Source organism: Oncorhynchus masou, chromosome 8 (genome assembly GCF_036934945.1).
Source record: "Oncorhynchus masou masou isolate Uvic2021 chromosome 8, UVic_Omas_1.1, whole genome shotgun sequence".
NCBI lineage: Eukaryota > Metazoa > Chordata > Actinopteri > Salmoniformes > Salmonidae > Oncorhynchus > Oncorhynchus masou.
In genome coordinates this window covers 46,525,942-46,544,905 of record NC_088219.1, presented here as the reverse complement: position 1 = coordinate 46,544,905, position 18,964 = coordinate 46,525,942, and the positions used below count along the sequence as shown (strand labels likewise).

The 18,964-nt window shown below is 44.3% G+C and overlaps 1 protein-coding gene across 1 annotated transcript in view; it reads right to left on the bottom strand.

Annotated features, from left to right (window-relative positions):
• The window catches only part of LOC135544749 (mitogen-activated protein kinase kinase kinase 1-like), a 130,161-nt gene that overhangs the window by 20,724 nt on the left and 90,473 nt on the right, over window positions 1-18,964 (bottom strand). The window contains exons 14-15 of the mRNA XM_064972612.1: window positions 5,231-6,599; window positions 202-354 (exon numbers count right to left, since the gene is read on the bottom strand). Of these exons, the coding sequence (XP_064828684.1) occupies window positions 202-354; window positions 5,231-6,599 (1,522 nt within the window). The remainder of the gene's footprint in view (window positions 1-201; window positions 355-5,230; window positions 6,600-18,964) is intronic.

Sequence of the window (18,964 nt, the reverse complement as noted above, 5' to 3'; positions counted from 1 at the left end):
AGAATTGAATCAGTATAGAAGATATGGTAATAGGTCCCCCTTGCCCTCTGAACGGCTAGGATGAATTTTCACAATATTGCTCATACCTATCCATTTCTATCATATCAACAGGAGTACATAGGGGTTGTTTGGAATTCATCATAGGAGAATCAGCCCTAGGATAGGATCTCTGATTGCCTTGTATGTGTCTCCTCTTCTCACCTGTTTGACTGCCAGCAAGGTGCCAGTGCCCATGTCCTGGGCCTGGTAGCAGGAGGAGAAGGCCCCCAAGCCAATCTGCTGGCCCTTTAGCCACTCGTGGCCCTCCCTGTAGGGCTGCTTTGCTTTGGTAAGGCCAGTCAGAGTCTCTGGGGTCTGGGGAACCATAGAGGACACCATGTCAGTATGCCATCCCATACCAGGGCAGGATACAATGTTGTGGAACACTCAGATAGATATTATGTAGATCAAACATGCATTTCTGACATGTAGCCAGGAATCAGGTCAGTTCTATTTATGACGTTTCTATCTGTTTCACATCTGTCGACTGGATGTGGCCTGGGCCTATTGCCTATACACATACAATTAACTGCCAAAATAAAGGAAACACCAACATAAAGGGTTTTAAAAGGGCGTTGGGCCACCACAAGCCAGAACAGCTTCGATGCACCTTGGCATAGATTCTGGAACTCTATTGGGGGAATGCGACATCATTCTTCCACACGAAATTCCATCATTTGGTGTTTTGTCGATGGTGGTGGAAAACGCTGTCTCAGGCGCCGCTCCAGAATCTCCCATAAGTGTCCAATTAGGTTGAGATCTGGTGACTGAGACGGCCATTGTAAAAAATGGCCAGCTTCAGTCAGCTATTTAGTGCTTTCTACATAGGCAGTTCAGCCTCCTACTCACAATACCCAAACTTCTTTAGTTGTTATTGGTCAAGGTCATGCCAGACTGCATTATGCTAGCCTATCAGCAGTTGGTATTCCTGGGACGTTCAGTGTAGCACGAGCAGGGCAGATACCAGAAAAGTGCTTCAGTCAGCAACTTACTTTCACCATACTGACAGCATTTCATGTTTTCCATCCTACTAGTCTTTCTCCTGTGGTTAAAATACTTTTGCTGTCTGACATGTTATTGTGCCTGCATCTTAAAGTGCCTTAAGATGTTTATGTCTCGTTGTTTTCGGAGCTCAATATTAACTATTGTTATACAGTGCCTTGCGAAAGTATTCGGCCCCCTTGAACTTTGCGACCTTTTGCCACATTTCAGGCTTCAAACATAAAGATATAAAACTGTATTTTTTTGTGAAGAATCAACAACAAGTGGGACACAATCATGAAGTGGAACGACATTTATTGGCTATTTCAAACTTTTTTAACAAATCAAAAATGGAAAAATTGGGCGTGCAAAATTATTCAGGCCCCTTCAGCCTGATGAAAGCCAATCAATATTTAAACCACTCAGAAAATATGCCTCTCTGTTGATATCACATACATTATCAAGCATTTCACACGTTATCCAGATACTGACTGTTAGCACTTGGTGGTCTATAGCAGCTTCCCACAAGAATGGGCTTTAGGTGAGGCAGCTTCACCTGTAGCCATAATACTTCAACATTATTTTAAACATGAAATCGTCCCTAATCTTTACAGGAATGTGGTTCTGAACATGAATGGCAACACCTACACCTTTTGTATTTCTTTCTTTTCTGTAGATCTTATAACCACATATTGCTACCAATGTGTCATCACAGGTGTTATCTAAGTGAGCTTCAGAATTCAAATGTCATCTGTTACTAGCAAATGATTGATTTCATTGACATTGTTTCTTAAGTTAGATATGTTAACATGGGTTACATTTAGCACTTTTCTGAGATGCTTGATTGTTTGTATTGCTTATGGGGTGTTTGTTGGTGTCAAGGAGAGACCCAATCGGTTCTTTAAAATCCTTCTTCAGCTGTTCTGAGCTGCCCTTCATAATGCCATTGAATCCCACATGAACAATGATCAATTTACTGTTGCAGGTTTATAATGTTAGGGAGCAGATTATTGATGTCCTGATGCAGGTTTATAATGTTAGGCAGCATCTTATTGATGTCCTGATGCAGGTTTATAATGTTAGGGAGCAGCTTATTGATGTACTGATGCAGGTTTATAATGTTTAGGAGCAGCTTATTGATGTCCTGATGCAGGTTTATAATGTTAGGGAGCAGCTTATTGATGTACTGATGCAGGTTTATGATGTTAGGGAGCAACTAATTGATGTCCTGATGCAGGTTTATGATGTTAGGGAGCAACTAACTGATGTCCTGATGCAGGTTTATGATGTTAGGGAGCAACTAACTGATGTCCTGATGCAGGTTTATAATGTTTGGGAGCAGCTTATTGATGGCCTGATGCAGGTTTATAATGTTAGGCAGCATCTTATTGATGGCCTGATGCAGGTTTATGATGTTAGGGAGCAACTAACTGATGTCCTGATGCAGGTTTATAATGTTAGGGAGCAACTAATTGATGTCCTGATGCAGGTTTATAATGTTAGGGAGCAACTAATTGATGTCCTGATGCAGGTTTATGATGTTAGGGAGCAGCTTATTGTCACGGTTGTCCCCCTCTTCATCCGAATAGGAGAGGCCGAGAAGGATCGGAAGACTAATATGCGGCGTGATATGTGTTCATGTTGAATGTTTTAATTAAAGAAAGAACTGAACACTGAAACACTATACAAAAACAGTAAACAAAATAAAAACCGTGAAGCTAATGCGAGCTGCGCTGAAACAAGCCATCAACATAGACAATCACCCACAAACAAACAGCGCAACCCAGGCTACCTAAGTATGATTCTCAATCAGAGACAACTAATGACACCTGCCTCTGATTGAGAACCATACTAGGCCGAAACATAGAAATCCCAAATCATAGAAAATCAAACAGACTGCCCACCCAACTCACGCCCTGACCATACTAAATAAATACAAAACAAAGGAAATAAAGGTCAGAACGTGACACTTATTGATGTCCTGATGCAGGTTTGTAATGTTATGGAGCAGTTTACAAATGTCCTGATGCAGGTTTATAATGTCTGGGAACAACTTATTGATGTCCTGATGCAGGTTTATAATGTTAGGTAGCAGTATATTGAAAGCATCTGGTTTCCATTATTTTAGAAGTTACAGTGCCTTGCGAAAGTATTCGGCCCCCTTGAACTTTGCGACCTTTTGCCACATTTCAGGCTTCAAACATAAAGATATAAAACTGTATTTTTTTGTGAAGAATCAACAATAAATGGGACACAATCATGAAGGGGAACGACATTTATTGGATATTTCAAACTTTTTTAACAAATCAAAAACTGAAAAATTGGGCGTGCAAAATTATTCAGCCCCTTTACTTTCAGTGCAGCAAACTCTCTCCAGACGTTCAGTGAGGATCTCTGAATGATCCAATGTTGACCTAAATGACTAATGATGATAAATACAATCCACCTGTGTGTAATCAAGTCTCCGTATAAATGCACCTGCACTGTGATAGTCTCAGAGGTCCGTTAAAAGCACAGAGAGCATCATGAAGAACAAGGAACACACCTGGCAGGTCCGAGATACTGTTGTGAAGAAGCTTAAAGCCGGATTTGGATACAAAAAGATTTCCCAAGCTTTAAACATCCCAAGGAGCACTGTGCAAGAGATAATATTGAAATGGAAGGAGTATCAGACCACTGCAAATCTATCAAGACCTGGCCGTCCCTCTAAACTTTCAGCTCATACAAGGAGAAGACTGATCAGAGATGCAGCCAAGAGGCCCATGATCACTCTGGATGAACTGCATAGATCTACAGCTGAGGTGGGAGACTCTGTCCATAGGACAACAATCAGTCGTATATTGCACAAATCTGGCCTTTATGGAAGAGTGGCAAGAAGAAAGCCATTTCTTAAAGATATCCATAAAAAGTGTTGTTTAAAGTTTGCCACAAGCCACCTGGGAGACACACCAAACATGTGGAAGAAGGTGCTCTGGTCAGATGAAACCAAAATTGAACTTTTTGGCAACAATGCAAAACGTTACGTTTGGCGTAAAAGCAACACAGCTCATCACACTGAACACACCATACCCACTATCAAACATGGTGGTGGCAGCATCATGGTTTGGGCCTGATTTTCTTCAGCAGGGACAGGGAAGATGGTTAAAATTGATGGGAAGATGGATGGAGCCATATACAGGACCATTCTGGAAGAAAACCTGATGGAGTCTGCAAAAGACCTGAGACTGGGACGGAGATTTGTCTTCCAACAAGACAATGATCCAAAACATAAAGCAAAATCTACAATGGAATGGTTCAAAAATAAACATATCCAGGTGTTAGAATGGCCAAGTCAAAGTCCAGACCTGAATCCAATCGAGAATCTGTGGAAAGAACTGAAAACTGCTGTTCACAAATGCTCTCCATCCAACCTCACTGAGCTCGAGCTGTTTTGCAAGGAGGAATGGGAAAAAATGTCGGTCTCTCGATGTGCAAAACTGATAGAGACATACCCCAAGCGACTTACAGCTGTAATCACAGCAAAAGGTGGCGCTACAAAGTATTAACTTAAGGGGGCTGAATAATTTTGCACGCCCAATTTTTCAGTTTTGATTTGTTAAAAAAGTTTGACGTTTGTTAGACTTTTTGGGCTTTTCTGGAGAGCTGGTGGGGGATACTATTTGTAAATCATGGTTTATTTAAGCAGTAAGGCTTGTTGTATATTGGCCAATATACCACAGCTAAGGGCTGTTCTTAGCCGTGGTATATTGGCCATACACCACAACCCGAGTTGCCTTATTGTTATTATAAACTGGTTACCAACCTAAATAAAACAGTAAGCAAGTATTTTTGTATCATACTCGTGGTATATTGTCTGATATACACAAGGCGGAAATTCTGTTTCAACCAATCAGCATCCAGGACCCAAACTAACCGGTTTATAATACGGTTTAGCAGTCAGCAGGTTGATATGTATGATATGATTCAGATGAAGTCTACGAGCTTTGGTGTAACAATGTTCCCTACGCATCTGCCAGTTATTATGTTTACTCGACCTTATATTGTTAAGTCTAAACCCTTATTGGTTAATTTGCCGGACCTGGACTAAGAAGCAAGCTTAATGAAGATTCTCAGTTCAAATATTTATTTGGTCCAGGTTTACACTAAATCTGTGTCTGGGAAATTGGTCTTATAGGTACATAAGTAACTGAGGATGTTTTAATTAACTCACATCTGCCTGGACGATGATGCAGTCCTGGTCCTTGTCCACCTGTAGCTGCGGGATGATGGGCAGCGCATCCTGTGACTCCGACATGGCCATGACCACGGCCAGCGCCTCTTCTTCCTCCGCCTCCATCTTCTCCTTGCACTTCTGGTGCTGCGTCATGTCCTCACTGTACGTCCCCACAGCCCCCCCTCCCCCTGGCATGTCCCCGACTTGCTCTGGCGATAGCACGGCCACCTCCGACTGGAAGGTGACGGTGGTGGCATCGCCAGCTGCCGATATTGAGGTTTCCTGTAGGTCTTCCATGGAGGAATTGAGCTCCCCTGAGGCGTTCAAGGCGCATAACTTCTCCTCCATGGGGGTGAAGCAGCTGTCCTCGCTGGTGGTAAGGGTGGTGGCTCCCCCCATGTGGCCCCCTGTGGAGAGGCCTTCGCCTCCGGAGGTGCTAGTAGAAAGGCTGGTCGACTCCCACTGGAGGTCCAGCTTAGAGACTCTTGGGGTGGGCGGGGTGCAGAGGACCTTGGGCCCCTCGGGGGTGGTGGATCGGGAGGGCTTTGGTCTGTGGATCTGGCTGGAGGGGACGTGTCTATCCTGGGTGAAGCAGGGGGAGGGGAGCTGCTTCTCAGGGTCCTTGCTGCTACAGGGCTTCTGCTGGTGGAATATGCACTGGGCGCCAGGGGAGCAGGAGGAGGAAGAAGATGCCAGCTTGCTGGGGCTGAAACTCTGGGGTCGGGGTTTGGGATTGCTGTCAGGGCCCTGGAAGGAGGTGGAGGGCGAGGGGAGGCTAGGGGCTTGGCTGGAAGAGGAGTTCAGAAACTGGCTGAGGAGGCAGTTACGTGCCCGAACAGGGAGCTTTCGGTGCCCGGCATGGGCCCCACTGCACGCGGAAGCCATATCGGGATGCCAGGTGCTAGTCGAAATGGCCGCTAACCTCTCAGTTATATCCTCAGGACCTGCCTCTACCTTGCCAAAGCAACTTCTCCCTCCCTTTCCACTGGCTAGTTGAATCGTATGCGTTGGTGTGTTGCTCTCGGTCATGTTGGGTGAGTTCTGAGGTGCGGAGGGCTTCAGGAAGGCGGCGCTGACCAGTTCATGTGCCTCACTGGTGCTGTACTCCATGATCTCCAGGCTCAGATTGAGGGTGTCCAGGATGTCCATCTCCTCTGCGATAGCGAGCAAGTGGTGGCGCATGTGGGCGTAGTGTGTGGAGCTGATGATGCTAAGCATGTCCAGAAGTTTGACGAAGACATGCGGCACTCGGGCCACCATGCGCGCGGCACTCAGGAAAATGCGGCGAGACAACTTACCCACCATGGAGTGGGAGTTGTCGGTGGACTGCAGCGCGAAGCTCAGCAAGGGAAGCAGCTTCTGATACCTGGAGAGAGGAGAAGGGCAACTTAAAAGTCTGTGTCTCAAATGACTCCCTATTCCCTAGAAAGTGTACCATTTTTTTGCTATAAATGCACTGTGTGAGATACAAATGTATGATTCAAATAGTGTTATTCAGAATGGAGAGTGGTTATGAGCCTACATATTATTACTTGAAAAAAAGGTTTAGCATTTCCATAATGCTACCAACATTACAAATAGCCCAAACAACTGAATAACAAACTACAAATCAGGACACCATTTCTAATAAAGTTTGAGGTGTTTATTAAAAGGCCCAGATAATATATAATAGAACCTTAGGAGTTTGGCATTGCACATTTAGATAAATGGACCAGGTCAAGGCTATGTGTCATAGGCTACGCACTCCAGTCTAAAAGGTCTTGACCTTGTTTCGGTGGTCGAGGATATACCAGGCTATACCTACTCAGTGGCCTTGTGGTTAGAGTGTCCGCCCTGAGACTGGGAGTTTGATTCCCGGCCGAGTCATACCAAAAACTGTAAAAATGGGACCCGGGACGGCAGGTGGCGCTATTTTAACTCACATTAGGCTGTCAACCATGTCCAATCACCATCTCCATGTGCATGTTTCAAAAGCCAATCATGTATAGCTTCTCATTCTTTGGAAGAAGGACACAGCCTCACACCACTCCATATTCCGAACAATGGAAGGGTGCGACGCTATTGGATGACTCTTTCAACTACTTGGGGAAAAAAGAGCGACGTCCAGACAGTGCACGATCGAGACAGAACTGTAGCTAGCTAGCTAGCCAACCTTCTCCAACTTTCTCTTGGACTATCAGATTAAAAACATGAATTATACTGCAATGCTGATATTAACCACAGCCAACTTGTTTTCCAACAATATAATTTAAATTGTAACCTCTAACTTGTGGCTATCAATAGCTGCTACATAGCTTAGCTACCTGGTAAGCTAGCTAGCTGGCATGGTAACAGTATAGTACATTTACAGTAACTCTCTTTTTCATAGGTAAGAAAACTGTACACGAAAAGTATAATGCTATCTGCTAACATTACCATGGCTAAGTTATTGTCCATTTTAGTAAATGCTATTCAGCTAGCTAAGTTCATTAGCTATCTAGCTAATGTTTGCTATCTATGTAAACAGGTCACACATATCATTCGGTAACGTTACAATAGCATTGACTTTCAATGGGGGGAGCTATCAACTTTTGTTTTGACTAGTTATTATGTGATTATGCCTGCTAAATTAGATAATTCTGTCACGCCCTGGCCTTAGTTATCTTTGTTTTCTATATCATTTTGGTTAGGTCAGGGTGTGACATGGGGGATTTATGTGTTTTGTCTGGTCTAGGGGTTTTGTATGTTTATGGGGTGTTTCTCTATCTAGTCTAGGTGTTTATGTAAGTCTATGGTTGCCTAGATTGGTTCTCAATTAGAGGCAGGTGTTTATCGTTGTCTCTTATTGGGAACCATATTTAGGCAGCCATGTTCTTTGGGTATTTTGTGGGTGGTTGTCTTCTGTCTTTGTGTCATTGCACCAGATAGGACTGTTTCGGTTTTCACATTTGTTGTAATGGTATTTTGTAGTGTTCTCGGTTATCGTCTATGTTAAACATGTTGAACACTAACCACACTGCATTTTGGTCCTCCTCTCCTTCAACGGAAGAAAAACGTTACAAATCCTGTGCTGCTCAGTAGGTAGAGCATGGCGCTTACAATGCCAGCATGAAAAAAAAGTATGAAAATGTATGCACTCACAACTGTATGTCGCTCTGCTAAATTACGTAAATGTAAATAATGCTTTGATATCCAGGTTGTAAACTTGTCAAGCCATAGCTATTGTAAAATGCCCTGCAGTGCATTCCGAAAGTATTCAGACTCCTTGACATTTTTCACATTTTGTTACATTACAGCCTTATTCTAAAATGGAATAAATGTTTTTTAACCTCATCAGGGTACACACACTACCCCATTTATGTAAGTATTCAGACCCTTTACTCAGTACTTTGTTGAAGCACCTTTGGCAGCGATTACAGCCTTGATTCTTCTTGGGTATGACGCTACAAGCTTGGCACATGTATTTGGGCAGATTCTCACATTCTTCTCTGCAAATCCTCTCAAGCTCTGGGGAGCATCGCTGCACAGATATTTTCAGGTATCTCCAGAGATGTTCGATCGGGCTCAAGTCCAGGCTCTGGCTGGACATTCAGAGACTTGTCCCGAAGCCACTCCTGCGTTGTCCTTGCTATGTGCTTTGGGTCGGTGTCCGGTTGGAAGGTGAACCTTTGTCCCAGTCTGTGATTCTAAAGCGCTCAGGAGCAGGTTTTCATCAAGGATCTCTCTGGACTTTGCTCCGTTCATCTTTCCCTCGATCCTGACTAGTCTCCCAGTACCTGCCGCTGAAAAACATCCCCACAACATGATCGTGTCTCCAACATGCTTCACCGTAGGGATGGTGCCAGGTTTCCTCCAGACGTGATGTTTGGCATTCAGGCCAAAGAGTTCAATCTTGGTTTCATCAGACCAGAGAATCTTGTTTCTCATGGTCTGATAATCCTTTAGGTGCCTTTTTGGCCGACTCTTGAGCTGTCATGTGCCTTTTACAGAGGAATGGCTTCCATCTGGGTACTCTACCATAAAGGCCTGATTGGTGGAGTGCTGCAGAGATGGGAGGACCTTCGAGAAGGACAACCATCTCCACAGAGGAACTCTGGAGCTCTGTCAGAGTGACCATCGGGGTCTTGGTCACCTCTATGGCCAATCTCCTGATTGCTCAGTTTGGCCAGGCGGCCAGCTCTTGGAAGAGTCTTGGTGGTTTCCCTTTAAGAATGATAGAGGCCACTGTGTTCTTTGGGACCTTCAATATGCAGGATATTTTTTGGTACCCTTCCCCAGATCTGTGCTTCGACAACAATCCTGTCTCGGAGCTCTAACGGACAATTTCTTCAAACTCATGGCTTGGTTTTTGCTCTGACATGCACTGTCAATTGTGGGACCTTATATAAACAGGTGTGTGCCTTTCCAAATCATGTCCAATCAATAGAATCTACCACAGGTGGACTCCAATCAAGTTGAAGAAACATTTCAAGGAAGATCAATGAAAATAGGATGCACCTGAGCTATTTGTGGTATTTCTGTATTGTTTTTTATTTTTGCAAAATTTCTAAAAACATATTTTCTCTTTGTCATTATGGGGTATTGTGTGTAGATTGATGAGAACATGTTTTATTTAATCCATTTTAGAATAAGGCTGTAACGTAACAAAATGTGGAAAAAGTCAAGGGATCTGAACACTTTCTGAATGCACTTTATATACTTACGTACTTGTTTATGAATTAAAATCAGTCAGTCCATGATATAGCCTAGTTGATATAGCCTGTTGACTAATTTGCCATGGTGATTGATTAGCCTACTTGCTTGAATACCGAAAATGTTCCAATAATACCATGCATTCTTATAGGCTTACTATTTTAGCCCAGTTTACATTAGGTTTGACATGTATTGCAAGTTGTTCTTGTGGTAGTCATTCATCCTGCTAATTTCAGATGTCCAAAAAGCCCCACAAGTGAGTGGATGTCTCGTTTGCGGACATTTGCCACCACAGGGGATTGGCTTGCTGATGCGGGCAACAGGCCAGCTCCGAGGCAGGTATGACCTCTTTCAGAAGGTATATGGTAAATGGCAAAACATGCATTGGCCTATAACATTTGAACTGTGTGTTTGTAACGGATGTGAAACGGCTAGCTTAGTTAGCGTTGGTGCGAGCTAAATAGCGTTTCAATCGGTGACGTCACTTGCTCTGAGACCTTGAAGTAGTAGTTCCCCTTACTCTGCAAGGGCCGCGGCTTTTGTGGAGCGATGGGTAACGATGCTTCGTGGGTGACTGTTGTTGATGTGTGCAGAGGGTCCCTGGTTCGTGCCCGGGTATGGGCGAGGGGACGGTCTAAAGTTATACTGTTACATGTTCATCCAGAAAACATGCTGTGTTACTAGAAATACCTGTCTTTAAATGTAGGCCTTTACTACTATACTAATGTAAACAGCAACTTAATTATAATATCTGGCCATCAAATTGTCATTGCATTTTGTAACAAAGTATACACAGTGTCAAAGTCCCAAGCTGTGATCTTGTCAACCAAAAAACAAAAAAAACAGGTTAAGGAAAGTTCCAGAGAGAGCTACAGTTCATCACCCTTTGACTCCTGGTTTTGGGTTTGGGGGATAGGTAGTGGGGTGAGCTGCTTGAGAGTGCTGTGAGATGGTGAAGTCACCAGCAGGGGCCTTTCTGGTAACACTTTACTTGACACTTAGTGCCATCACACGTTATGACACATTCCTAACCATGTCATAATATGTCATGACACCTGACTTGGAGGCGAAATAAATGCACACCTGTTTAGGTGAGGTGCTGGCTAGCGGAGTAAAACACTTGAAAAAGAAAAGGAGAGCCGCACACTCTAGGAGCTCAGAAGGAGCTAGGAGCCCTTCCAGTGAAGGGGAATCTTAACACTACAGCATACAATGACATTCTAGACGATTCTGGCCTTCCTACTTTGTGGCAACAAAACAAGGTCCATACAGATGGTTTGTCGAGATCGGCATGGAATAACTTGACTGGCCCCACTAATGCTCTTGAGGCTGAATTAAGTCCCCTCAGTAATGTTCCAACATCTAGTGGAAAGCCTTCCCAGAAGAGTGGAGGCTGTTATTGCAGCAAAGGGGGGACCAACTCCATATTAATGCCCATGATTTTGGAATGAGATGTTCGACAAGCAGGTGTCCATATACACATTACCATTCAAATGTTTGCGGTCACTTAGAAACGTCCTTGTTTTTTGTCCATTAAAATAACATCAAATTGATCAGAAATACAGTGTAGACATTGTTATTGTTGTAAATGACTACTGTTTTTTTTATGGAATATCTACATAGGCGTACAGAGGCCCATTATCAGCAACCATCACTCCTGGGTTCCAATGGCACGTTGTGTTAGCTCATCCTAGTTGATCATTTTAAAAGGCTAATTGATCATTAGAAAACCTTTTTGCAATTATGTTAGCACAGCTGAAAACTGTTGTTCTGATTAAAGAAGCAATACAATTGGTCTTCTTTGGATTAGTTGAGTATCTGGAGCATCAGCATTTGTGGGTTCGATTACAGGCTCAAAATGGCCAGAAACACTTGGCCAAGCACTTTCTTCTGAAACTCGTCAGTCTATTCTTGTTCTGAGAAATTAAGGATATTCCATGCGAGAAATTGTCAAGAAACTGAAGATCTCGTACAACACTGTGTACTACTCCCTTCACAGAACAGCGCAAACGAGCTCTAACCAGAATAGAAAGAGGAGTGGGAGGCCCAACTGAGCAAGAGGACAAGTACATTAGTGTCTAGTTTGAGAAACAGATGCCTCACAAGTCCTCAACTTGCAGCTTCATTAAATAGTACCCGCAAAACACCAGTCAACAGTGAAGAGGCAACTCCAGTTCCTGTGTCCAGTGTCTCTGTTCTTTTGACCACCATTTTAATGGCCAGTCTGAGATATGTCTTTTTCTTTGCAACTCTGCCAAGAAGGCCAGCATCCCGGAGTCGCCTCTTCACTGTTGACGTTGAGACTGATGTTTTGCGGGTACTATTGAATGAAGCTGCAAGTTGAGGTCTTGTAAGGTAGTCAACAGTACATTTTCTGAAATTGACCATATTCAATTGTCATTGTAATTGAGCAGACATTGAACACACACGGACATGTACCTGCCCCAATGCTCAGTTACTGATGACTGGAATGTAGATTTCAGGAGCAGGACAAGACACCCTCTTTTTTGACTGATGACTGACATAAGAGAATGTACGTGATAAACCTATCTGGCTTATACTGTATAAATATGGTGGTCATATTTCTTCATGACAGTGCCGTAAAGTGACACAGGATGGTCATATTTCTTCATGACAGTGTCATAAAGTGCATTTTCTTAGTCCAAGTAAAGTGACACAGGATGGTCGTAATGCTTCATGACAGTGACATAGAATGTATTTTCCTAGTCCAAGTAAAGTGACACAGGATGGTCGTAATGTTTCATGACAGTGTCACAAAGTGCATTTTCTTAGTCCAAGTAAAGTGACACAGGATGGTCGTAATGCTTCATGACAGTGACATAGAATGTATTTTCTTAGTCCAAGTAAAGTGACACAGCATGGTCGTAATGCTTTGACAGTGTCACAAAGTGCATTGTCTTAGTCCAAGTAAAGTGACACAGGATGGTCGTAATGCTTCATGACAGTGTCACAAAGTGCATTTTCTTAGTCCAAGTAAAGTGACACAGGATGGTCGTAATGCTTCATGACAGTGTCACAAAGTGCATTTTCTTAGTCCAAGTAAAGTGACACAGGATGGTCGTAATGCTTCATGACAGTGCCATAAAGTGCATTTTCTTAGTCCAAGTAAAGTGACACAGGATGGTCGTAATGCTTCATGACAGTGTCACAAAGTGCATTTTCTTAGTCCAAGTAAAGTGACACAGGATGGTCATAATGCTACATGACAGTGTCATAGAAAGTATTTTCTTAGTCCAAGTAAAGTGACACAGGATGGTCATATTTCTTCATGACAGTGTCACAGAGTATTTTCTGTAAAAAAAACATGACTGTAAATAATGAATTACAATAACAACAAAGGATTTAAGAAACAAACTTTCAAATGAAAGGAATCTTCTTGTCAGGGAATTACATGTAGGTTTGACACATAAAATAACGCATTGTATATTACAAGTGTAAATACATAGGGTCATAACCATGTTATGACGTATGACATAATGGGCGGCTTCAGAGATGTGTCTACGGATTTCACCCCCAGGAGGTAAAATGAATCAAGTTTATAGGCTAAAACTACATGCATTCTCTTTTCCGATTGACTGAAATTAGATACCATACTCTAGTGTTCAGCACCTACAGCTCCGTTGTTGTTCAGACTCCTCCATTGAGGACTGCATTGAACTTGTTATCAATGGTAAATATGACATTTTTTGGTCACATTTTTCATCAACTACTATGGCTATGCTGCCATGATAGAACACTGATTCCTATAATCCTTATGACATGTGACTTGGTTTCCTCCTCTGTTTGTTACTATTAGGTTTTTCTCTCTCTTTGGCAGTTCACTAAGCAAAGGTTTTGGGGGCTCTCATGTGTCTGTGTAACAGTACTCTTCTTGCGTTGTGTACGATCAGTCATCGACACGGAACTCCAACATGTAGCACCAGTCATGTAGATTTATTCTGATAGGAACAGCACAAAATTGCACGTCATGCAATGCACTCACGCACGCTGGTTTGGTGCTTGTTCACTGGGCTAGATACCAAAATAATACAATTACAATATACAATATAATATCTTTAACAATGTACCTGATAGGAACAGCACAAAATTGCACGTCATGCAATGCACAGCTCACCATCCAACTCTGCACTCACGCACTGTACAAAATATATGAACCCCCCCCCCCCACAAGACACAGTAAGTTGCTAGCTAGTACTGGCGGGAATTCTTTACAACAAAATGCACAACAGATATTCTCCAAAAACCGCTGCATCTTATGTGTGATGTTCGAATAACATGTACAAACAATTTGATATAAATTGTACATTTAAATCATCACTAGAGAGTATAAAAATCACTTTTGATGTACAGTGCTTTGCAACCAACAACTTACCGCTGGTTTGGTGCTTGTTCACTGGGACGATTCTAACTGGAACATCCCCCCTCGTAAGCAAGCTACGCAAACCAGCCAATAAGATGCCATGTTGAGTAGGTGAAGGCAAGACAAACTCAAACCAAAAACCCATTGGCTTAACAATAAAGTGGCAAAGGGAATCACCAATATAACCCTGTTACATCTGCAGCAAGACAAACCTTAACTTGGCAAGGAAGCCTTCTCAGGTAAATAAAATACAGGCTAACCTGATTTGTAATGATCTTTTTAATTTTAACAGTATAACCTTAAATAATCTGAAATGAACTACGTATTCTTTACAGACACAACATGTCTGTAAAGGGCTCCTGAGTGGCGCAGCGGTCTAAGGCACTACAGTCCCCGGTTCGATTCCAGGCTGAATCACATCCGGCCTGTGATTGGGACTCCCATAGTGTGGCACACAATTGGCCCAGCGTCGTCCGGGTTTCCCCGGTGTAGAATTTGTTCTTAACTGACTTAGCTAGTAAAATAAAAGTAAAATAAATATATGTCCGTAGCCTGAACAAGTTGTCTACAGCTTCTGAGTGTTCCTATCATATTAGTCTTGTTTTGGATTCTGCTTTTTTCATTTTCAGGAGAGCTGATTGTTGTGTGGACTACCTGCTCAGGAAGACTGGGAAGGCCATGCAGGACATGGACCCTAGTTCGGAGGAGACACATTTTGAGGACTATGCAATGGACACCACAGTTGGCAGTCTTCTGGATGACTTCACCACCCCCGCTGCTGACTTCTCTGCTGCCAGCCCCACCCCCAGGCTGCTCCCACTAGAGTCCAACATGATTCATCCAGTGCCAAGCCTGCGGCCACCAGTACCTGGCCTGCTTCGCCTACAGCCCAGTCTGCGGCCAGCCAACTCCACCCATACAAAAACCTTCATTGGTTGGATGAGTGGCAACGCATCACTAGTTGCCATACAGACTCTGCTGTACTCCAGTCTGTTTCATCTTCTTTCTACAATTAGGGGCTTGATTCAATCAGATCCAGCATTAACCCACGGTTGCGCTTGTGTCACAAACCATTCCTTTCTTTCCCACTGGGCACACACAGGTTGAATCAACATAATTTCCACATCAATTAAATTAAATTATGTTGAACCAACGTGGAATAGACGTTGAATTGACGTCTGTACCCAGTGGGATGTGATATACACTTAGCAAAAATATAAACGCAACATGTAAAGTGTTGGTGCCATGTTTCATGAGCTGAAATTAAGATCCCAGAAATGTTCTGTACGCACAAAAAGCTTATTTCTCGCAAATTCTGTGCACAACTTTGTTTACATTCCTGTTAGTGAGCATTTCATCCACCTGACAGGAACCTGACAGGAATGGCATATCAAGAAGCTAATTAAACAACATGATCATTACACAGGTGCACAATGTGCTGGGGACAATAAGATGTGCATATTTGTCACACAACACAATGCCACAGATGTCCCAAGTTTGAGGGAGCGTGCAATTGGCATGCTGACTGCAGGAATGCCCACTAGAGCTGAAGCCAGAGAATTTAATGTTCATTTCTCGACCCTAAGCTGCCTCCAACGTCGTTTTAAAGAATTTGTCAGTATGTCCAACCGGCCTCACAACCGCAGACCACGTGTATGGCGTTGTGTGGGTGAGCAGTTTTCTGATGTCAACAGAGTGCCCTATGGTGGCAGTGGGGTTATGGTATGTGCAGGCATAAGCGACAGACAAGGAACACAATTGCATTTTATTGATGGCAATTTGAATGCACAGCGAAACCGTGACAAGATCCTGAGGCCCATTGTCGTGCCATTCATCTGCCGCCATCAACTCATGTTTCAGCATGATAATGCACGGCTAGGGCTGTTACAGTGACAGTACTACCGATGACTGCAGTAAAATTCCATGTGACCATTGAGTCATGGTAATCTCATTTTATGCACTCTGGACGTGCCTTTGTAATACCCAACTTGCTAACTACCACCATCAGGTTCTAATGGCCTGGTCCTCGGGGCTCTATTGTCCCTCTAACCACTCTGACATCCATGCAAAATCCATTGAAAATCACAACAAACAATTAGCATCAAAACAGTAGGCCTATCATTCTTTTAAAACTCACCTCACTGTTGTCAGGACCCGGTTACGAACCCAGGTCTCCGGAGTGAGAAACAGTCACTTAACCAACTGAGCCACGAAAAGTCGGCAGAACCCAGAAGATGAGGCAGACACAGCAGTACTTGAGACGGTGTATTTAATAAAGTAAAAAGGGAAGTCCTTCAGGAAAACATGTAACTCCACAACCTCAAAAGGAATTCCACAAGAACAAAGGTAATCCTCCAAGACAAAAAGGTAAATCCACAAGGTGGTAGGTATAGCATAAAAAGCCTCAAAAGATACTCAAAAATAAATAAACAAGTACCTCTTGGTACCTCTGTGAGGAACGCACAAGATTAAGACGGGTCTTCCTCCACATAAGCCGACAGCGTCTGACGAACTTCAAGGCTGAAGGCGCTCTGACTTCTGCCTCCTGGTCCGGGAACAATGGAGGGGCATAGCCAAACTGACACTTGTGCGGGGACATACCAGTTGAGGAGGAGCACAAGGTGTTGTGCGTGTATTCGGCCCAAACAATGAAGGACGACCATGTGGACGGGTTGTTACGAGTCATACATTGGAGGGTGGTTTCCAGCTCTTGATTCATCCTCTCTGTTTGGCCGTTGGACTCCGGATGGTACCCTGAAGATAGACTGGCAGAAGCCCCCATGAGTTGGCAGAAGGTCTTCCAAAACCTTGAGGCGAACTGGGGACCTCTGTCAGGAACCATATCTTGAGGAATGCCGAAGACTCGGAACACATGATTAATTACCAACTCAGCCGTTTCCTTGGCAGAAGGTAACTTAGTCAGAGGGACGAACCTGGCCGCCTTTGAAAACCTGTCGATTATGACTAGGATAGTAGTATTGCCATGGGATGGAGGAAGGCCAGTAATAAAGTCCAACGAGATATGGGACCAGGGTCTGTGGGGAACAGGTAAAGGGTGAAGGAGTCCTTGAGGGCGGAGGTGAGAAGATTTGCCCTGGCAGCACACAGGGCAGGCATTGACGAAAGTGGCAACGTCTTCTCTTATGGTAGGCCACCAGAACTTACGCTGGATGAACTCCAAGGTGCGACCTACGCCCGGGTGACAGGTGAGGCGAGAGGAATGCCCCCACAGAAGGACCTGAGTCCTCACTGCCTTGGGGACAAACAACCGATTGCTTGAGTCCTTGGAAGGCCGTCTCAGCTTCTCTTCCCCACAAAAACCTTGCGTTGCCACCCTTGGTTAAAGCTGAGAGAGGGGCTGCCACCAAGCTGAAGTTCTTGATGAACTTGCGGTAAAAGTTTGTGAAGCCCAGGAAACGCTGAACTTCCTTAACGGATTTGGGGGTGGGCCAATCCGCTACCGCCCCTACCTTCCTGGGGTCCATTTGGACTCGACCGGGTTCCACTACAAATACCAGGAATTGTACTCGGGATGAATGGAATTCACATTTTTCCGGCTTAACGTACAGATGGCTGTCTAGGAGGCGTTTGAGTACTTGTCTGACATGCTTTGTGTGATCTTGAAGGGAGCTCGAAAAGATGAGGAAGTCATCCAAGTAAACAAACACATATGTTAAGCATATCCCTAAGCACATCGTTTATGAGCGCTTGGAACACCGCTGGGGCGTTGGTCAGGCCGAAGGGCATCACCAAGTATTCTTAGTAACCAGTAGGCGTGTTGAAAGCGGTCTTCCACTCGTCACCAGGTCTGATCCGCACAAGATGGTATGCGTTCCGCAGGTCAAGCTTAGTGAAAACAACTGCTTCCTGGAGCAGCTCGAAGGCTGTGGCCATAAGGGGTAGCGGGTAACGTTACGGACGGTTATGGCATTGAGTCCCCGGTAGTCGATGCAAGGACGTAATCCACCGTCTTTTTTGGCCACAAAGAAAAACCCTGCTCCCGCCGGGGAGGTGGATGGACGCATGAGGCCTGCTTCCAGAGCGTCCTTGATGTAGGTATCCATAGCAGCTCGTTCGGGTGGAGATAGGGAAAAGATCCGACCCCTGGGGGGGCAAGTGCCCGGAAACAGGTCGATGGGGCAATCATAAGGTCTATGGGGTGGTAGCATGGTGGCCCTCTGTTTGCTAAATACCAGTTTGAGGTCATGGTAACACTCTGGAACTCGGGTCAGGTCGATGGATTCTAAAGACTCGGGAGTAGAACTCGGGGAACTCAGGAAATTACAAGTAGCTTGGCACGTAGGACCCCACTGCTTGATAGTGCCCACAGACCAGTCGATGTGAGGGTTATGGCTGTGAAGCCAGGGGTATCCAAGGACGAGAGGGAACTCGGAACAGGAGATCAAATGAAAGTTCATCAATTCCTGGTGTTGGGCAACTGAAAGTTGCAAGGAGGTAGTGACATGAGTGACAAGTCCAGACCCCAAAGGGCTTCCATCCAATGTAGTAACCCTCATGGGGTCACTTAGAGGTTCAGAGGGAACGCCATTCTCCTTCGCCCAGACACCATCCATGAAGTTACCTGCGGCTCCAGAGTCTACCAAGGCTTGAAGGTGAAGCTTGTGGTTGTCCCAGGAAAGGGTGACTGGAATGAGCAGACGGGAGTTGGACGGATGGGA